The 21,458-nt window shown below is 39.6% G+C and overlaps 2 protein-coding genes and 4 non-coding genes across 8 annotated transcripts; all 6 read left to right on the top strand.

The window, feature by feature from the left end:
* The first annotated feature begins 474 nt into the window (after nt 1-474).
* mxra7 (matrix-remodelling associated 7) lies at nt 475-4,665 on the top strand. 3 transcript variants are annotated; one of them, XM_071904326.2, is made up of 5 exons: nt 475-951; nt 1,848-1,881; nt 2,014-2,122; nt 2,818-2,893; nt 4,018-4,145. In XM_071904326.2, the coding sequence occupies exons 1-4, from the start codon at nt 697-699 to the stop codon at nt 2,849-2,851; spliced, it is 432 nt and encodes a 143-aa protein (XP_071760427.1). In that variant the 5' UTR covers nt 475-696; the 3' UTR covers nt 2,852-2,893; nt 4,018-4,145. The 3 variants fall into 3 exon arrangements, with proteins under 3 accessions (XP_071760427.1, XP_071760428.1, XP_071760426.1); XM_071904327.2 differs by having other exon boundaries at nt 2,818-2,898; nt 4,018-4,109; XM_071904325.2 differs by lacking the exon at nt 2,818-2,893 and having other exon boundaries at nt 4,018-4,665.
* A 778-nt stretch (nt 4,666-5,443) lies between these two features.
* LOC139915644 (alpha-N-acetylgalactosaminide alpha-2,6-sialyltransferase 1-like) lies at nt 5,444-8,902 on the top strand. Its single transcript, XM_071904315.2, has 8 exons — nt 5,444-5,587; nt 5,936-6,098; nt 6,217-6,379; nt 7,315-7,453; nt 7,616-7,719; nt 7,908-7,991; nt 8,099-8,198; nt 8,448-8,902. The coding sequence occupies exons 1-8, from the start codon at nt 5,444-5,446 to the stop codon at nt 8,658-8,660; spliced, it is 1,110 nt and encodes a 369-aa protein (XP_071760416.1). The 3' UTR covers nt 8,661-8,902.
* Nucleotides 8,903-16,029: 7,127 nt separating this feature from the next.
* Nucleotides 16,030-16,145, top strand: LOC139910215 (U5 spliceosomal RNA). Its single transcript, XR_011784553.1, has one exon. It is a non-coding gene; the product is annotated as a U5 spliceosomal RNA (small nuclear RNA).
* Nucleotides 16,146-16,917: 772 nt separating this feature from the next.
* Nucleotides 16,918-17,033, top strand: LOC139910216 (U5 spliceosomal RNA). Its single transcript, XR_011784554.2, has one exon. It is a non-coding gene; the product is annotated as a U5 spliceosomal RNA (small nuclear RNA).
* Nucleotides 17,034-17,923: 890 nt separating this feature from the next.
* On the top strand, nt 17,924-18,039 carry LOC139910213 (U5 spliceosomal RNA). Its single transcript, XR_011784551.2, has one exon. It is a non-coding gene; the product is annotated as a U5 spliceosomal RNA (small nuclear RNA).
* A 1,111-nt stretch (nt 18,040-19,150) lies between these two features.
* Nucleotides 19,151-19,266, top strand: LOC139910214 (U5 spliceosomal RNA). The gene has a single exon (XR_011784552.1). It is a non-coding gene; the product is annotated as a U5 spliceosomal RNA (small nuclear RNA).
* The last annotated feature ends 2,192 nt before the right edge of the window (nt 19,267-21,458 follow it).

Genomic DNA, 21,458 nt, shown 5'->3' with positions numbered 1-21,458 from the left:
GTTATAGGCTATTACCCCTGTAGGCTATATAAATAAAACACCACTGAGAACAGCACAGATATGGTGTTTCAGGGTGTAATGGATGCAGCTTTTTAGTTTTCTTGTTTGTATTTACTTTATTGTCTCAATCCAGTCCCTGGCACAGACTCGGATTTGAAGGTGCTGGAAGTGTATCCTCAGGTGAGCACATCACACTGCCCGCACAGACGTAAACCCCGCTTGACTTTATCAACTTGGAGCTGCACGGATCCTGTCACAAACCATTTGAATCTCCCTGTTTGTACAACACACCGCTGATGGGATTACCTGCAAAGTCGCGAGTGGAGCACGTTGCAGCGGGCCGTGCCAGCCCACCTGATCCGCTGCAGACGGGGGATCTAGCGGTGAGGACTGAGCGCACGGGACGGGCCGGGGCGGGCCGAGGGGGGCGGGACCAGAGGATGTGACGTCCTGCACGGAGGGGAGATTGTACCCTGCACCGTGTACGGTAAACGCTGGTCGTTAACGTTGATGTTTGGTGAGGCGTATTGCAAGCCACAGGATGGCCAACAGCGAGTGAGCGCATGCAAGAGTCAGGTGAATCGAGACAAAGAAGAAACGGAAACCAGACTAGACAACACAGACCGCCGAGATCTATTTAAAAGACTTGTACAGGCTTTATTATAGGCCTAATAAAAGGCAGCGCGCTCCGCAACAATGGATCTAACTTTTATATTATCAGCCATTATTTTCACGCTTCTCGCTATTGTCGTGGCAACATCGCTATTTAATGGCTCGTCATCTTCAGCCGACTTTGCCATGGGTTATTTTGGATACACGGGAGACGCTAAAGCGGGAGGATTAGGCAAATCTGGCCCAAAGCAGAATGGCTATCTACCCGAGAAGAAGAATGCGATGGACGACTGGGGGAGTTCACATGACCACTGGGATGTAGTGAAATCTGTGCAATCAGTAAGTAGTCTGCTATACAGTTTCCATATAGTTTTGGCTGTCTGTTGTGCCATAATAAGGCAGTAGCTTAATTGTATAGAATATAATGATTCTCTGTCAATCTCTGTCACTCACACACATACAAACACACTTAACATTTCCAATCAGATGGCTTTTTTTCTAGACTGCATCGCACTCAGCTAGTTGTCATGAATCTCCTCAACCCTCTTTTAGTCTCTAATAGCCTCTTAGTCCTTTAGCATGTCTGGATGGTTGCCATTGCTGCTAAAACTCACAGAGTAGGGGACCATAAAGGTGGGCAGAACAGGATGGGGAGGGAGGTGTCAAATCAGCAACCAAGTATGGAGAGGTGACCTTGGTCTTTCCACCGGTGAGGTGACACGTGGGGATCTTAGGCCAGATCAGCATTCAGGAGAGATGGGGAATAAAGGTAACATGAGTTGTTCAATTGATTTGTTTGGAGCTTTCCCTGCATTGCAACTTATAGTCTGGGCCTGCCTGCAAGGTTTTAACAATTCATATCCTTGGGACACCCACTTTTAGAAGCGTTGGGTGTTGTGCCGTGTAATGTCAGTAAGATCCAATCACATACAGATATTTGAGAAGCAAAAACATACCTTATTGGCATACATTTTTGGGGGGAAACATTTGAAATGATGGTGTTACACCCCTCATCTGACCCCTTAATTCTCTGACAGGAGGAGGCACATCCCCACCCTCACACTGAAGAACTGCACTCCACATCCACATCTAGCCTGTCCATCCACAGGGCTGCATCTAGGGACATGAGCTTAGACGTAGACTCGTCATCCGCGGCCTCGTCAGAGAGGAGCCGTAGGTCAATCATTGGGCTCTCTGATAAGGAGCTCCTAAAGTGTGCTTTCTCTTACCCCCAGACCGAAGGAGCCACAGAGAGCCCGGGCATCAACGGTGAGCACAAAATCTTTCAAAATCATGTATATACTGTATATATATATATTGTTTTGTTTTTTTTCAGAATTTGATCAAATTAAGTAAAGGTTAGGTGTCGATTTCTAATCACAGCTGACTCTGTTTCATTAGATAAGCTGGAAGCAAATGCAAACAATTCCTTGAACTACGTCCCAGGCAAGGCACGAACCAACCATCTGCAGATGATGATGTCAAAAGACGAGCTGGAGGAGGAGCAGAGGTCGGTGCCAATGCCTGAGCTGTCTTGTGTCACCTAAAACTATGAATATTTCAGAATTTATCAAAAACCCAGAACATTAGTATTCCACAATTTGAACACCTTTACTATTTAGAACACGCTTTCCCAATTTACTCGATTTCGCCTTATGCTCCAAAACTAGTACTAAACCTTTGTACAAGGTTCTTTGTCAAAACAGTTTGCTGAAAATACATGTTAAAATTTCATTCATTGTAGTTACTTTCAGAAGTTTTTCTGAATTTCCCTGGGTTCCCCTCAGTTTTCCTGCCTACTGTCCAGTGTCGACTTCTCTTCTGCCTCCCTCTAACCTTGTCTACACCCTCTGCACGTGTGTGTGTGTGTTGTTGGCTTTTCACTGAGAGCCTTTCACGTTTAGCTGCTGTGTCACCCTTCGGCTTGGGGCTAGACTGAGTAAGGCCAGATTGAGTCTGTGCCAGGCATTAGGTTGAGATTGAAAGACACGTACAGGGACTTAAGGAAACCACTCAAAGCATGTTGTGGCTTCTGTGGGAATGTTTTTCATTAAATGACGTTTACACATCAAGTCCATAGATCAGTGGCTTATTTTATTCAAGGAAGAGAGGGAAAAATGGAAAACAGAGAAGTAACTAAATGACACTCGAGAAGTTAATCGTGGTTTCTTTTTTGTAATGCATCTCCTGCTCTTATCATTGCAGGATAGAGTTCACCACAGACTTTACCTCTCTGTAAGCCTGTTGGACAGGCAGGCAGGGAGAGTGGAGCAAATATGTGGTAAAGTATGAGTTATCATTCTCACCCATTACTCCCAGGGGTGTCACTTTCTGGCCATTGTATGGAAACTATTCCAGTGGGATGCTTCAGTTCAATTTGCGTACGCATTCAATTTTGACCTCAGCAGTGATTTTTGGCAGCTGTTGCCACAAATGTCGATCCTAAAGTGGCCATGAAGCGACCAACATACTGTGCTGTCATACTTATCTGATCCCACCTGCCCGCCTCCCGCTGCCCAGTCCCATCACTCCACTGTAGATGTGTATATAAGCAGGTGTTCCTCAGGTGTGTGGAGGTGTTGATTGGCTGTTTCCACTTGTCACCTCTGACTGAAGGTCAGAGGAGTGTTAGTTAATCCTCTGAGGACTCTCCTCTGTCCCGCCACTAGAGGAGTCACTGCAACACAATACTGTGACCTGTGTCGCCAAGAAATTGGCTTCCAAAGCTTTTCAGTAACATGGGAATAGTAAAGATGGAGGAAAAATATAAAGTTTTTGCATTGAGAAAAGGTAAACACAGCTTATATTGTGTGGTAAGTAATATCTAAGCGATAGTGTCAGTCAATTAGAAAGCTCATATTTATTTATTTTATTTTAGAATAGCAGTGGTGATATGAGATCTGTTTGCCCCTTGAATCATAGGTAAGGTAATGTGGCTATCAACGGACAAATGATCCTAGATTAGTTAGTGAATGCTGGCCAGGGACTTTCACTTACATCAAATGAATGCTGCTTATCTTGTCATTATTAGCTGCATATGCATGTTTGGCTGGATGTAGCATGGCTTTTCTTTGGTTTTGCTGCACCATGACCTTTCACTGTGTACGTCGTCATCATGTTTGTGGAATTGCCAATATTCCAAATCCACCACTCCCATTTCCCTCTGCATCTTTCCTTCCAGAGTTTTCCTTGTGTTATAGTAAGGCCTAGGTGGTAAAATCACCATGGAGATGGTGGGTGGAGCACAAAATAACATTTTCTAGCCTGTTGTTACGCCCATGCAGACAATGCAGGCTGTAACTCATTCGGTAGCTTTACATAAGCAAATGATATAAACTATTTGAATATTTGAAACATTTTCAGTGGGTTCTCAAGATTTGTTTGATATTTGTGTTCTCTTCCCAGGGTGCAGCGTGAACAGTTGGCCGCCATCTTCCAGTTGCTGAAGGACAACAAGGAGACGTTTGGGGACGTGTCCGAGGGAGACATAGAGGAGCAGCTCAAACTCTACTCCATCTAAGACTCCTCTCCAGCTCCACTCTTCCTTGTTGTGATGCATCTTCTGATTGTGCTCAATACCTATGAGCCCTAATCAAGGACTATTCCATTATACCAAGTACAAACTCCATACACACATTCTACACGTTATGCAGAAACATACAGTACATACAATCCACTCAACAATATTCAAGACCAGCCACCCATCTTTATGTTTCATATTATTTGCTTTGTTTGTTTGTTTGTTTGTTTTGTTGCTGTTCCATCCACCTGTCATCCAAAGACCAGTCCACATGGAAAAAAAACCCAAAGCAGCTGCATCTATTGAAACCCAGAGCAGACATTACTAGCTGCCCCTATGTAAATAAGGACTAAAAGGGATTAAGGACTATTCATTCTATTAGTTTTATATACTAATAAAAGCAATAAATATGATGCATTTATTACATGATTTTTTTTCATCTTGTTGTATCTTCTTAAAGACTCTTCATCTGTGGCAGGTATGGCACCTGTAAAGCTGCTTCTGTATTAACAACCAGCTGCTTTGAATAAACCATCTTAACTATCTGGGTGTGTGTGTGTGTGTGTGTGCGCCTGCCAACTGACCACATGCTGTGCGTGCACCTTGTTTTCTTTTCAGTTCTGTATTTGCGTATGAATGTACTTTAATACACCGTGGCAGGGTGTGGACAGGATACTGGAGCCATTCACACCTGGGCATAGACTCATTTCTCCAGTGGTGTAGAAAGCAAACAACTCGGTGTGTTCAGTTATACGGACAAAGCCTCTATCTTGAGCTATGGCATTTCAACATTTCAGGAGAATTTTCCCTTTGCTGTTGGTGGTCTCAGTCGGCATCATGCTGTATACGCTGTCATGGGAACGTATATCACAAAGAATCAGGTGAGTTGTTGAAAGATTGCAGAGGGAGACGGGTAATTGAAAACGGGAAGGTGATAGAAGAGACTGAATTACCCCCTGGGACATTGGACACAGTGACAATTTCCTGGTGAATAAGTAGCCAATGCTGGTATGAATTTTTTCTTTGAGCAAATGTTTAGTGAATCAGTCTCACGTTTACAGGCATGTGCAGTTGTTTAGAATAAAGGATATTTGACTAATGCTGGTATTTTGCATCTATTGCTCTTTGCCAAGTTTCCAATTCAGCTGGACTCTTATCTCAGGGAAAACCAAGCAGAGAGGACAAGATGGGTCGGTTGTCCATTATACGGCCGTATTCTCAGATAAAAAAGACAACTTCACTTCTCCTGCTGTGCTGAATGCAACAAACCAACCCAAAACGCACCTATTGACACAGCTAAAAACTGATAAAATGGTCAAGAGAGACAGCACTACACATGCTGTAGGTTCCCTCAAGGAGACTCCCATGCCTATCCTCTTCAAAAAGGACTTTAAGAAACTGCCTCAATGGGATTTTGAAGATGTGTATGCCCAGGATTCCCAACCCAGACAGACAGTAAGCAGACTGTAGCAAGAGAGGTCAGATGACCCTTGCAGCATAAAAATATGGGAGTGGGTGAACATGGCTGATATCTTCTGGCAATATGCTTATGTGTGTGTGGCTATGGTGTGATCTGGTTGTATTTGTTTTTCAGCTTGCCTCTGTTCCTAATACAATCATTGCCTCTTCCTTCAATCAATCAATCAAACTGCATTTATGTGATGATTGACGCATCCTCTCTTTCTCCGCTGTATGGAGCCCTCACTAAATCAGTAGGTTTAGCCAATATGATGACAATTATTTATTTATATTGTTCCCATTAGGATGAATAGATTAATGTAGTCTTTTCTTTTGCATTCTCAGACCTGTCCCCAGCCTTTGCAGAAGTCTGAAGATCTGAGCTTTAAGCAGGCTTTCATTCCCAACTTATATTTGTTTATGCACAAAGACAATCTCAACATGAGTGAGTGGAACAGACTTTCCCATTTCAACAACCCCTTTGGTTTCATGGAGTACAAATACAACGGTAGGGGTGTGTGTTTGTTGTGTGTGTCTGCAAATAGCAGTATTGCATAGTGTGTGTTGTGAATTTTAATTTAAGCACAGACTATATATTAATCTGCATGTTTTGCTTGGGTTTGCAGAGGTGAAGGCAGCTGTGGATTTGATCCCAAAGCCAAAGGAGCCACTACTCCTTCCCAGAGGAGATGGTGATGGCTGTGTGCGCTGTGCTGTGGTGGGCACTGCTGGGATCCTCTATGGCTCTGGCATGGGGAAGGAGATAGACGCACACGATTATGTGTTTCGGTAAGAGGGGCACAGGAAAATACAAGGGAGGGAACACTGCCAAACCATTAGGTTGTGTTTGTTTCTTAGTCATCACCTCGAGGCCAATGAGATTGCAATACTTACAGTTTATATTACAAGTTCTGTTGGGACCACTCCCTCTAGTTATTCTGAATATGTGTCAAGGTAATATTTGCCTATGGTGGGGATCCTGTAAGAACCTGACTTTCACACATTTGTAAAACACACACACACACACACAAACTGTAAAAGCAGTGGTGGCATTACATGTAGTGCCAGTCAGTCACAACGCCTCTCTTTTTTCGAAGATACAAGGTTTTGATCTTTTAAAAATGATCATGATGATTTGAAACAATACAGAGTAAACAGTATTTGAAGCTAGACAGGTCACTTAAGAAGACATTCTTATTTACACAGACAGCCCAGCAAGAGGAGGAAAGAAGAGGAGATAAAAGAGCACTAGAGCCACACCACAATGTAAATACGTGATGGCACTTCATTATGTTACCCTGTTTTTTTTATATAATGCTATATGCTTGGTGGTATTTTAATTTATCCAAATAAATGTATTTCATTAAGCAAGCCCCACTTCACTCACACCCAGCTTCTGTTAGAGAGACTTAAAATTAATTAGTTGTGAAACGCTATGACAAACACTCACATCCATCTAAACAAACACACCTAGGTCCTGACTAAGCCAAGCACAGGCAAGATAAAAAAAATGATATTGCATCAGATTATAACATGGGAGGTGCTCTTCACCACAAAGAGAATATAAATGGACCTATTCATATTACCCAGAACATATGGTGTATGTGGCATATAATGCGGCTCTGTGAGTGTCACGCGATTTTGTTTTAGGCCAAGGAAAATCCCCGTGCATGTTGTGTTGATATCTCAAAGTCATTTTGATGCTCTGACCCTTTTTCTGGCAGGATGAACGGTGCGGCCACTAAGGGTTACGAGGAAGATGTAGGAAACAAAACGGCAGTATACGTTCACACGGCCCACTCCATCACCGCATCGCTGTATTATTTCAAGAATTATGGATTCACAGAGATCCCACACGATGAAGTACTGAAACTCAAACAACAGTGGTGCAATATTATCATGGTTCATTTTCAAGCTGGAAGTTTTTCACGCTCAGCCGCACATGCACAAACACACACACACACATACACACACACACACACACACACACTGCTAACCACGTCTATCCTCCTCTTCCTTTTGCAGGGTATAAAGTATGTGATGATTCCTGAGGGTATGAGGGATTTCCAGTGGCTGCAGGGTCTTCTCAGTAGACAACGAGTCTTCAGTGGCCCATACTACTCCTTGCGGTGAACATCTACCCTCTACACATTATTAGTAGAGGGAGTAACACACACACACACACACACATACACACACTGCTACAGAACATATTTTTCCTTTAGCTCTGACACCCTCTCATTTTAGCATCACCCACTTCTCATCATTTCACCACACTGTCTGGGTGATTATTGAATATTGTGTCTTTACCTTCCAGGCCGTGGACATATTACACCGGACAGTTTGATGAGAGTCGTTTCTATGTTCTGCACCCAGACTTTCTCAGATATGTGCGGAACAGGTCAGCCTCCTTTCACATTTAATCATATGCAAACTTGCTTCATAGATTTGTGTCTATTAGGCTGTTCAATGTGTGCGTGTGCACTTGCCACTGTTCATTGCTCGCAGGTTCTTGAAGTCTTCAGTGCTCAATGATGTGAACTGGTCTGTAGTCAGACCGACCAACGGGGCATTCACTCTCTTCCTGGCTCTGCATACCTGTGACGTGGTAAGTTAACATTACTTAAGAATGTCAACATGCCTCCTAGTTATCACTGCCTCCAATTTGGTTACCATGGTGAATGATACAAAAACCTATAAGAATGTATAGAGATCAAGAAATCTAGTATGTAATGTATTCATATATGCCAAAGACTCTAGATTGTTATACTTTAGCAAGTCTATTTGGTTTGATTTCATGTTTCCTCTCTCTCTCTCTCTCTCTCTCTCTCTCTCTCTCTCTCTCTGTCTACCTCAGGTGGATGTATATGGATTCATGACAGAGGACTACAGTAAATACCCCAACTACTATATGGAAAAGCGCGCTAAAACCCACGTCGTCTTCTACCTCAACCATGACTACCTCATGGAAATGAATACATGGAAAAAACTGCACAACACTAAAATCATTAGGCTTTATCAAAGAAAGGACCCAGGAGACTCAGAAAGAGTAACAGAGAAGCAACACTGACACAATGGGGATGTAATGGCATCAGACCTGGGTCAAACAGTAAATACTTTTTTGTATATGTTTTACCCTGCTTGCAGTACCAGGTAGGTGGGGTTTGCCACATAGGACAAAACAAGGAAGTTTAAACATTCATTCATGGTACTGTCTGAATTGTCCTGGTGTGTTAAATTCTGCTACTCAGTCCGGGTTATGCTAAGAATTACTTGTAAATGGGTGATTATTTAATTTGGGTAACTTTCATGTCCCTGGGATGTATTTTTAAGAAAAAAAATTTTTTTTCCTGTTATTTATGTTATCATTGCTTAGTATGCTTAATTACTCCTCTATACTTTATTATTCTCTTGGAATCATTTATTTTTATCTGCTTTTTTACTGTTTTATGTTGGAATTTCACCATTTTCACCTTGTCCCCAACACTGAGTTTTGATGTTTGGTCTTGTAATTCTCTAGAAAAAAAAAAAAAAAATCATATACTTTTTAGTATGTATTACTATAAATACAGTTGAATCAATGATTTCCTCTCACATATTTAACTTAAGTACAATTTGTGACTTTTTTTAATACAAAATATGTATGTCCCTTAATATCGCTGTCATTACCGCCACATCAAACAATTTGCAGGACAATAAAGTTTTTTCAAAGTTTGTTGATTTGGTAACCATGGAAATCTGTACTGACACTGGGGCACATGGCTGTCAAGGAGGAAGAATGACATTTTGATCACCAGAAATGTAGGAAATTTTCCCATTTATACTTACTAGTAAGAGAGTATTTTTATTGCATGTCATTACCAAACAAGCTGTAGTTTGATAATGTTTTTGAATTGTAGTGTAATTTCTTCATATTTTTATGTAAATTGAGTACATTGCTAGCTAGCTCTGAAGGTGACGTTAGTAAGTTCGACCAGTAGCTAGCGGTTAGCTGAAAATTCAGAAATGTCATTACCACCACGCGTCATTACCACCACTTAATGAGGTGTGGTGGTAAATACAAATTGTGGTGGTAATGACAAAATATATCAGTTGATAGCTTTTTCTTTGTTCATAAAATTACTATATAGATGTATGTTTTAGTTTATTGTACAAATGTATATTTCCTGTTATTTTACCATGAATTTAAAACATTTTTTCTGAATATTTGTGTCTCATTTATAACTGAAATTAATGAGTTTCTGTGTTTGTTTAGTGTCTTTGCCATGGCACCCAAATCAACAGCCCAAAGGTCAAAATCTTACAGAGAGAGAATTAAAGAGGATCCAGAACAATACCAAAGATACTTACAAAAAGAAAAAGAGCGATATAAAAATAGAAAAGAGACGGGTAAACTGAAATGCATATCACAGCTATCCAAACGCGAACAAAGACTTAAAAAGCGTCAATGGAGAATCAATCAAACAAACAAAAGAGCAAAAGAAAAGCAAATAAAAAATATGGCGAACTACCTATCAGTGAATACCCCACCAGTGTCACCAACACAACAGCCTGAGCAATAAAATGCTGTCCCTGTGCCTATTCCCATACATGAAGGTCCCACTCAGCCTACATCGCAACAAACCCCACAACAAAGAGGACGGAAAAAAGTTACCAGAAACAGAAGTAAAGTGTACAGAGATCTGTGTGAAGCCAACCATAAGTTGGATAATGCTTTACGAAAGGTGGAGAAATATAAAAAACGATATGAAAGACTGTCAAAGAAGCTCAAACCACAAGAATCACCACGATCAAAATCAAAACAACAAATGAAATCAAAGCCTAGTGATCTCAGGAAGACACTATTGTTCCACAATACTCTAGTGTCGGAGCTGCGAGACAGATATCAGCAAACCAACACTAAAGAGAAGCAAGTAATTTCAAAGATTCTGGTGGGGAGAATTCTGAAAAAGTACAGGTTGGTGAATCTGGCTCAAAAAGAACTTGGATTCTCTTCTAAGATGATGCGGAAAAACAGAGAAAGACCTGGACTTCAGTATTTGCGGAAGAAACATGCAAATGCATTACCTCTCTCTACCAAAACAAAAGTCAAAGAATTTCTGGAACGTGATGACAACTCGAGGGCAACAACAGGGAAGAGAGACACATTGACGAGGAAGAAGGTTAAAATGCAAAAGCGCTTTTTGAATGAATCATTGTACAGTCTTTGCCGGAAATTCAAGAAAGAACATCCACAGCTCAACATTTCCTATACTCAGTTCTGCAAAAACCGCCCATTTTGGATAGTGAGGCCAACAGTCCGTGATAGGGACACATGCTTGTGTAAAATACATGCAAACATTCAGCTGATGGCTGACAAACTGCTCTATCACAAAGTGATAAAAACTAGCAACATTAAGAGTTTGATAGAGTCTTTATGTTGCCAGAACCCGACCAAAGAGTGTATGTACAGGGAGTGCCCCCACTGTCGAGCAAAAGAGCTTGAAACCGGTACATTTGATCCTGGTGAGCAGACACACTGGATGGAATGGAAAAGTAAAGCTGAGGAACGAGAGAAGAAAAAAAAAGATGGAACAAGAGAGAAGTTCACTGCTCATTTAACAGTGAAGGACCGTGTCTATGGTACCCTTCAAACATTGTTGGAAGACTTCACAACAAATCTGAAAGACAAGTTTGGAAGACATGTCTTCAATATCCAACATCAGTATTCAGTGCTGAGAAGTATGAAGCAAGATGTTGGAGAAAATGACATCATCCTTCATATAGATTTTGCAGAAAATTATCTATGCAAATATGCCTCTGAAATTCAGGCAGTACATTTTGGAGACTCCCATAAACAAGTGTCCCTGCACACTGCAGTTGCCTACACAGTTAATGGGATCATCTCGCTCTGCTCCATTTCATCTTCAATGCAACATGATCCTCCTGCCATATGGGCACATCTCAGCCCTGTGCTTACATACTTGAGAGAGGTTACTCCATCTGCAAGTACCCTTCATGTTGTAAGTGATGGCCCAACAACCCAATACCGCTCTAAAAAAAATTTCTTTGCACCGTTCCCTTTAAACTTGGATTCAGTAAGGTGACATGGAACTTCTTGGAGGCTGGACATGGGAAGGGGCCAGCAGATGGGATTGGTGCAGCCATCAAACGCACAGCTGATGATATTGTCTCTAAAGGAATGGATCTCCCAAATGGAAAAGTGGTCTATGAAACACTCTCAAAAGAGCAGTCCAAAATCAAGCTCTTCTACATCTCTGAGAATGAGATTGAAGACAATGAAACTCTGCTACCAGAGAAACTGGAAACAGTACGGGGTACAATGAAAATACACCAGGTAATTTGCTATTACATTTTATTATTTTTATAAATATAACATTTTATTTCATTGGTACTATTGAGCATTACATCATGAATTAAATTATTATCTTTTTTTGTTCCAAGATCTTCACTGACAAGCCAGGCAACATCAAATGGAGGATACTGAGCTGCTTCTGTTCAGCTCCAGAGGACTGTGAGTGCTATGACCCACAGACTGTATACATTAATGAAGATGAACATACAGCTGATGAAGGACAAACAACCATGAACTGTAAAACGGACCAAAGCCAAGGCACATCTCTTCAAGTGGGAGAAATCACTGAAGGCCTGATAGGACACTGGTGTGTGGTGCTGTATGATGGAGATGCTTATCCCGGCATTATCCAAGATGTGGATTCAGAGAGTTCTGCTCTGGTCAAAACAATGAGTCGGATTGGAGCAAATCGTTTCTTCTGGCCAATGAGAGACGACATACTGTGGTATAGAGCGGCAGATGTGCTGGGCCTTGTCCCAGAGCCCCAACCAGTTACTAAAAGACATATGATGCTTGATGCCTCTGTCTGGAAACAAGTATGCTCCCTCATGGAGCAGAAGATTTAGGCCTGTTAAAAGAACAAGCCATGTACTGTTAACTCAGTTTTTACAGTAATGAGACTAGGGTTAATCTATGGGTGAATGTGTACTTGAACCTCAGAAAAGAAGAACATTGAAAACAAAACAGAAAATGAAATTACAGTTGAAATTACATCCTATCCTCAGAGAAAATATTGTTTGAAACCACAAAGGGGGTCAGAGTGTTGATTGACCACCTTAGCTGTTGCTATCCTGTTGTTTACATTTGGAAATTTGGCAAGCAAGTTAGCCTAGCCTGGCCAGTTACAGATTGGTTTATAATGAAATGAGAATTGTTTTAAGGTTTAAGAATATTTTCTTAAGAAATATGAGTTTAATGCTGTTTTACATTTGTAATTTTCTCTAGATGTCATTACCAAAACATTTTGTCATTACCACAACCGTTCGTCATTACCAACACATGACATATTTTTAGATAAATTTGTAACAAACTGTTTAAATCAGACATTTTCATATATGTTTTTTTAAATATTACAAGCCCTTCCTTAACATTTTATTAAAAAAACATGAGTCATTGACCTGTTGTTGGAGTAATTTTATCTTTCTTGACAGGATCTAGGAATATATTGAAAAGGTTGCACATCTAAAGATTTAAAACATGTTTAAATCAAATTAAAATATTTCTAACCACTTAGACATCAGAAGTAAGGTATGAAGTTACATAAAATGCCTTAAAAGCACTAACTTTTTACTTTTTAAAAGTTTTAAACAATTATTTGATGATGTGGTGGTAATGACCATTTCCTCTGACATCCTAGGAAAATTTTTAAATATTTTAAATTCCTTAAAGTGATGTTTACAACAATGTTCAGATGATGATTCCTGACAAAATGACAATAAAGCTTAGGCAGATAATTGAAGGTTTTATGAGATTTTATTTTTGAGAAATTGAAGTACCCAAAAGTGCCTGAAATCAAATAATCGCCCAAATACGTTTTGCCCAAGGTCTGTCTGGTATTGGGAAACACCAAGATACATGGTGATGTTGCAGAGCAGCTTTGTCAGACATTTATTAAAAATCACTGTGAACAAATAGCCTATGTGGTAGGTATTGGGTAGCAGGGTGGTGCAGTGAGTAGGGAGACTTCCCTCCGACTGGAGAACCTGGGTTCAAGCCCCATTGTCAGCAAACATCCTCCCTGCTGAAGTGCCATTGAGCAAGACACTGAATCCCTACCTCTGTTCTGTAGTCGACCCTGGCCCGGACCTTGAGCAAACAAAAAGAGAATGTGGATCAATAAACTGTCACATAGGCTACATTATGCGGTGGCTTATAAACTACTGTTTTGCTTTTGTGTCAGTTCTATTTCCTTGCACTATCTTAGATATTTACTATATAGGCTACACATTGTTCATTTGCTCTTTTGTCCATATGTGATTCATTTTCTGGTTGGTAATAGGTTAAGCCAGAAAAAAACGGTTATCTCTTATTACATGTCATATTTTATGCTATGTTATATGTCCTCCTTTCAATAAATTATAATAAATAAATGCAACAGAAGAAGTGTCCAACAAATGTCTACACTTTTGATATATCGTCAAAAAAAATTATCAAATATAGGCCTAGTAAATTTGTGCATTTTTTGCTACTCACCTCGTTAAATTTACAAGTTGAGGCACTACGCGACCAATGTGCAGAGGTGCACGTGCATTAGGCTACCTGTTCTGTTTATAGGATTACGTTTACACGATTATAGCTAGCTAGAGTACATGTAAGGCTAGCAGTTGTCCAGTAAATTTAAACATTGCGACTGGAGGCAGCTCCAAAATATAGGTTTACTTTTGTTTTGTATGTTTTCTTTTCTTTTTTCTTTTTTCTTATGTTTTTTTAAATCCCCAGTTGTGAACCCTGTTGGACAGGGCAGTTTTCGGACCGTTGAATTTGCTGTTGAGTGGATTTGCGGCTGGAAAACTACAAGTGGATGGTTGTGTTGATCGAGTTAAGTACCTTTATTTCCTATTTAAATCTTCACCAAGTGAATTGCTGGCTTCGTGTGTTTGGTTTGTCTAATAGAACCCGTTAATGCGTGCAATGACACAACTTAGTTAACTTTATGTTGGCTAACTGTTAGCAAGCTAGCAAACGCAAACTATCGCTCAGAGATTTAACATCTGTTTTATTCGGGGGTAATGACCACCAGTCTCATTATCATAAGGCAGAACCAACCAACAATACAATACAACAATACAAACAAAATCAATAAAATTCTCAGAAAACAAAGAGTTAATTTATGTTTTTACAATGCCCTATCTTCAATAACTTGAAGTTATGTAGTTAGCTAATAGCCTACTTAATACTTAGATTGATACTACACGTGTATAGGTGGATAAACTGTATTCCTTAAATAAAAAGGTGGATAAACCCTCGGATAAACTGAGTTTAAGTTGGTTTTCTCTTCACTGCATCCCTGTTGCACAGTAGCCATCATTACCACTGGGTGTCGTAACAAGTGTATTTTTTCATTCATTACTGTCACTATTAGCAGTCACACTTTGGCAGCACTATCAAAGTGCATGGCTTATCAGCTATACATTTTTGCACGATTTCTCTTAATGGTGAACTCTTGGATTTATGTTTAGCCGGTGCATTGGTAGAAATATAGTTATATAATTTGGAGGATACGGCTGGGTGTCCTGTCTGTATGTGCAGCAGACCCTCACACCCACAGGGAGTCGCTGTTCTGCATGTTGTTTTTAAAATCACAGTGAATACTGGATAGTTTGTGGGCTCCACCCTCAGTGCCAATAGTTCACAGCAGGGCTTTCCAAACTCATGCCAAAAACCCCAAAGAGAGCTTTAGACCACAGACCCCCATTTGATAAAGGCTTTTCCCCAGGTGAGAAGAGTTTTGTTGTCTGTCTACTAATGTAGGTGATAACAGAGGAGTGAACCCTCTGATCAGAATAATCACACCGATATATTTTCCCAACTGGCTTCTAGTGGATGAAATAACAGCGAATTTGGAGGCAGTCTGGATTGTCGTCTGCTTCACCTGTCTGTCTTGTCACCATTTAGACAAGGCTTTAACTGGTCAGCTTTTGCTGTCTTGGTGAGATACCTAACCCTGTGTGTGTGTGTGTGTGTGTGTGTGTGTGTGTGTGTGTGTGTGTGTGTGCTGAAAAAAAAAATTTGAAGATGCATATATCATTTACTCATTGGAAAAAAAATGTTGGTGTTGTTTTTGCTTTGCAATAGTATTTGAATACATGATTGAAACAGTAAAAGAGAAGAATGGAGACAACAGCCGGAAGTGGGTACTGTACTCCCAGCATGCCTTGCGTCATAACGTGATAAGTAATAGTCCGTTTTTCTATATTGCATGTACTAACGCAAAGTATTCTTTCGCGAATGTGTCTGGCTTTACACAACATGAGTTATGTGTGTTTGTTGTTGTCAGTCTTTTTTTTTACAGTTTTACAGTAAACCAGCACTTAGATACGTGTCGGCGCCAACCTGGTCGGTCTGTTGTCCGGTAGTCATCAGTACACTCTTGTTTCTCTTCAGATCGTATAAATCTTTCGCCTTTTACTAAAGATTTCCGTGGAGAGGAACATTATGAGTTTCAACTAATTTTTTGATGCCCTGCTTAAGTGCGGGGCTTTCTAATGATGTTCAAAGAAAAGTTTTCGTTATTTAGTGACATTTTGTTAAGTCTGTTAGAACTGCCATCTTTAACTTTTACCATAATTTCTTGGCGCTCTCATTTTACAGAGTGATGTGTCAAATAAAACGCGGTTGTAATGTTGTTTGTCTTGATATTAAAACTTTTTTTTTTTAGTACATATTAATCAAATAATTGATTTGCTAAATCATCTGCCATAGGCTATGTCTGTATATTTTTGCCTCTAATTACTGACTAACATTGCCTATACTAATTCGGTTCCTATAAATTTAATCAACACAGCAACAGACTGTCATTACTCTTCAGAGCACAGATATCTTTCCCAATATAATTAGGCCTAACTTGCTAAATATTTCCCTGAATATCAGTATTTTTAGTATCTCTCTCTCTTTCTCTCTCTCTATCTCTCTCTCCTTCTCTCTAAGTGAATGAAATAACAGGGGATTTAAACTAGTCTTCATCTCACTGGGGGTCTCTGGAGCCCCCACTGTTTGGGGTCCTGTTAAATTCAACAACAGTGAAAGATAAGAATGGTGACAACAACCATCATGCATTGCGTCATAACGTTATAAATAATAGTCCGTTTTTCTATATTGCATTTACTAACACAAAGTATTCTTTCATGAATGCGCCTGGCTTTACATAACATGAGTTATGTGTGTTTGTTGTTGTCAGTCAGTTTTACAGTAACCAGCACTTAGATACGTGTCGGCGCCAACCTGGTCGGTCTGTTGTCCTCTGGGCGTCAGTATACTCTTGTTTCTCTTCAGATCGTATAAATCTTTCGCCTTTTACTAAAGATTTCCGTGGAGAGGAACATTATGAGTTTCAACTAATTTTTTGATGCCTTGCTTAAGTGCGGGGCTTCCTACCGATGTTTAAAAGAACGGTAACAGGCAGTCGAAGGTATTTACTGAGAATTCGTCTGTTGAGCATTAACAAACTTATCGCATTATACAGAATAATGTGTGAATCACTAGGATAAGTTAGCTGTGGTATGAAATACTGTAATGCGGTATTCCTTGACATTAAAACTAAACGTAAATCATGGAGTGTAACTGATCTCAGCTATCTGCTTCTATAATCATAGCATGCTGATTTCTTGTTGCTCATCTTAAATTTTTATTTTATTTTTAGTACATAATCAAATAGTTGATTTCCTTTACTATTTTGGTCTAACTTACTAAATATTTCCCTGAATACCCCTCTCTCTCTCTCTCTCTCTCTCTCTCTCTCTCTCTCTCTCTCTCTCTCTCTCTCTCACGTGGATGCATATGGATATGCATATGGTTTGTGTGTGTGTGTGTGTGTGTGTGTGTGTGTGTGTTTAAGAGGGAGGGTCTTGCTGAAAACGTGCAATTTTTTGATGGTGCACATATAATAATTTTACCCAATTGGAAAAAAACATTGGTGGTGTCTTTACTTTGCAATAGTATTTTTGAATGCAGAATGTTGATGTATCCTTTTAAATTAAACTGTAACAAGAGAAGAGCAGCGACAACAACCCGGAAGTGACTACCGTACTCCCATCATGCCTTTCATCATAACATGAAAAATAGGCGAATAGTCATGCAAATAGTAGGCTATGTTTTTCCATATTGCATTTACCAGCACAAAGTATTCTTTCGTGAATGCGCCTGCCTTTACACAACATGAGTTATGTGTGTTTGTTGTTGTCAGTCAGTTTTACAGTAAACCAGCAGTTAGATACGTGTCGGCGCCAACCTGGTCGGTCCGTTGTCCTCTGGTCGTCAGTACACTCTTGTTTTTCTTCAGATCGTATAAATCTTTCGCCTTTTACTAAAGATTTCCGTGGAGAGGAACATTATGAGTTTCAACTAATTTTTTGATGCCCTGCTTAAGTGCGGGGCTTATTGACAATGTTCAAAAGAAAAATAACAAGCAGCGTTCAGTGTTGTAAGATAACTTTTGTTGAGCGACTGTTCATGCTTCCCTCTGTAGGGGGTCGCTATTTTCTTAAATATTTCATTTTATAGAGCGTTGTGTATTACCGATAACCCAGCACACCGTATACTGTAATGGCGTTTTTCCTGATATTAAAACTAGTAAATCATGGAGTATAAATGATCCCAACTATCTGCTTCTGTAGTCAGAGCATGCTGATCTCTTGTTTCTCGCCTTATATTTTTAGTTTTAAGTAGCCTACATATTCATCAAATCATTGATTTACTAGATTTTCTGCCATAGGCTATATCTTTATTGTTTTGTCACTTATAACATTGCGTTTACTACTTTGCTCTCTATAAATACTAGCAAGACACTTTGACTACACTTCAGAGCACTGATATCTTTCACAGTTTAAGCCAGGCCTAATTTACTAAATATTTCCCCGAATATCAGTATCTTTACTCTCTCTCTCTCTCTCTCTCTCTCTCTCTCTCTCTCTCTCTCTCTCTCTCTCTCTCTCTCTCTCACTCTCTCTGTGTGTGTGAGTGAAACCTCTGATCATTTCTGATACATTTTCCCAAAGTGCTAACTTCTATTGAATAAAATAACTGAATATAAACTAGTCTTCATCTCACTGGGAGTCTCTGGACTCCTGTTTGGGAGCCACTGGTTCGGGACAAAGTAAGACAGTGGGGTGTAGCCTACTTATCATGTACAACTGGAAAAAAATGCTTTGGTGATGGCTTTGTTTTGCGATTTTATTTTTGAATGTAATATTGAACGGGTCCTTACATTTGATGTATCTCGTTAAATGCAACAGAAGGATAGAGACAACAACCGGAAGTGAATACGGTACTCCCAGCATGCCTTGCGTCATAACGTGATAAGTAATAGTCCGTTTTTCTATATTGCATGTACTAACGCAAAGTATTCTTTCGCGAATGTGTCTGGCTTTACACAACATGAGTTATGTGTGTTTGTTGTTGTCAGTCTTTTTTTACAGTTTTACAGTAAACCAGCACTTAGATACGTGTCGCCGCCAAACTGGTCGGTCTGTTGTCTTCTAGTCGTCAGTACACTCTTGTTTCTCTTCAGATCGTATAAATCTTTCGCCTTTTACTAAAGATTTCCGTGGAGAGGAACATTATGAGTTTCAACTAATTTTTTGATGCCCTGCTTAAGTGCGGGGCTTTCTAATGATGTTCAAAAGAAACCAATGTATCAATCTATGATCGCCTTTTGAGACATGCAGAGCAGACACATTTCTGGTTATACTGTAAGGTCACGTGCGTGCCGTTGGTCTGCTTAACAGCGGGTTCCCTTATTTTGTAGACGCAAATAATGCCGACAACAAATTCCTATCAGATTATTACTATTATCGTGAAACTGTTCAGCACAAACGGTAGACAAACTTTCATAGATATCGTATAGAGCTGTGTGCACCACTGGGACATCTATTACCTATGCCTGAAGTAAGATACTGCTGTAATGACGGATTTTATTGATATTAAATAAATGTAAATAATCCCTACCATCTACTACTGCAATCATAGCATGCTGATTTATTGTTTCTCACATTATATTTTTATTTCCAGTAGGTCTACATATCCATCAAATAGGCCTAACTGATTTGATAAATTATCTATGATTGTTTTGGCTCTGACTAACGTTGCCTTTACCATTTTGATTTTGGGCCTTACACATTTTATAAATATAGTAGACTTCGATTCGTCTTCAGAGCGCAGATATCTTTCACATTTTAAGCCAGGCCTAATTTACTAAAGATTCCCAGAGTATTTTAGGGGGTTTTAGGGGTTTTCCTGGCAAACACAGTAGCCCTGTAGGCTAATCTATTCAAACTTTTTGGTAATTTCACAATTTACCAGCTGACCACTACTGTGGTTATGTGGTATTCTGTGGTAGAAATGTTATTACCTCTACCAACTATTTGGGACTTACCTATTCAACACGTTACATGCTCCGATAATTACTGCCCAAGATTACCAGTCTGTCATCAAATGACCATCAGACAATTTAACTACAATTTATGAACAAACCCAATAAGATGGCAAAAGTAACACAACATTTGTGCTATAGAAAAAAACGCTTTTCTAGTGTGTGCTTGATTTACTAACTAGCCTTCTGTAGATGAAGACAGAGAACAAGATACCTTCTGATAAAAATAGGTAATAGAAATGTCAGTAGCTATGTTTAGGCCTACATGTGCATAATAATGTGAATATTGGCAATACTCGATTAAGGCATTAGTGAGATTTATCCATTTACATTATTCTATAAAGTGACCCCCCCCTCCCTCCCCCTTTACGTCACGAACTACACATGCGCAAATGCGATTAAGGTGTATACATGCTCTGACCACTAGTCTCTATTAAAGCAAATACCTATTCTACATAGTGTTACTGTGATTATGTTTACTCTAAGACTAAGAGCATGATAATGGCATTAAAATCAGTCACCTTTATTTTTAGTATATTTTAAATGAGCTACTTTTAGTAGATTTTTACTTTTTATTTTTATTTTATTTTTACTTCAGAAGTAAGATCAGCAAGGTAATGATAGATTAGATTCTCAGAGACATACAGTCTGCTGATGGTTAACTGTTTATAAAAATGTGATGAATGACTCAAATATATATATACAGTATATGGACAAAATAACCAACAATACATGAATATCAAGCAGCCTAAATTCTGCCTCCAGATTCAACCCTCTATGGAGTGCTGTCATACAAGTCCTCTCGTTGTGTGTTGGGATATTGGACCTTTCTTCAAGAAGGAAAACCTCCAGTTGTTTGAGGATGAAGCAGCTGGAAATCTGCTTTGAATTCTGTGAACCAGGACTTCAGGAAGGCTCGGTGATGTTTAGATCTGGAGATTGAGCAGCTCATGGAAGGCATTTGACGTTTGACCTGGTGATCATGAAACCATGCTTAAATTTGTTTAGGAGTGTGTATTGGGCATCATCTTGTAATATGGAAACATCATGAGGGAACAGTGCGCCATAGGGTGCACATTACATGACCATGCAGACTGCAGAGTAATCATTGGACCTATTGACTCCCACGAGATCGCTGCCCATGTCATTGCAGATCCACCAGCATGTTTAATGGTATAGGCAACAGACATTTTGGGTTGAAGACATCCTTTGGCTTTCTCCAAGCGTAAACCTTCATCTATCTGAATTTTCATTATATATTAATGAGTGGCCATTTAGACTATTAGACTAATTTATTAAGAATATACAGTATGTAGCCTATATTTCCTTATAATCTAAATGTTCATTCATAAGTATGAAATGAGAATTGTCAGAATTGGAACTGATTGATTTCAAGGAAGGATGTTTTTTCCAGGATTTTATATTTT

This window comes from Centroberyx gerrardi, chromosome 20 (genome assembly GCF_048128805.1).
Source record: "Centroberyx gerrardi isolate f3 chromosome 20, fCenGer3.hap1.cur.20231027, whole genome shotgun sequence".
NCBI classification, from domain to species: Eukaryota; Metazoa; Chordata; class Actinopteri; order Beryciformes; family Berycidae; genus Centroberyx; species Centroberyx gerrardi.
This window is presented reverse-complemented; position numbering and strand designations above follow the sequence as displayed.

Coding starts and splice junctions, on each gene's coding strand:
- mxra7 (XM_071904325.2), top strand. CDS start 697: ATGGATCTAACTTTTATATTATCAGCCATTATTTTCACGCTTCTCGCT. Junction 952..1,847: donor TAGTGAAATCTGTGCAATCA/GTAAGTAGTCTG, acceptor TCTTACCCCCAG/ACCGAAGGAGCCACAGAGAG. Junction 1,882..2,013: donor AGAGAGCCCGGGCATCAACG/GTGAGCACAAAA, acceptor CTGTTTCATTAG/ATAAGCTGGAAGCAAATGCA.
- LOC139915644 (XM_071904315.2), top strand. CDS start 5,444: ATGGTCAAGAGAGACAGCACTACACATGCTGTAGGTTCCCTCAAGGAG. Junction 6,099..6,216: donor CATGGAGTACAAATACAACG/GTAGGGGTGTGT, acceptor TTGGGTTTGCAG/AGGTGAAGGCAGCTGTGGAT. Junction 7,720..7,907: donor GGCCCATACTACTCCTTGCG/GTGAACATCTAC, acceptor TTTACCTTCCAG/GCCGTGGACATATTACACCG.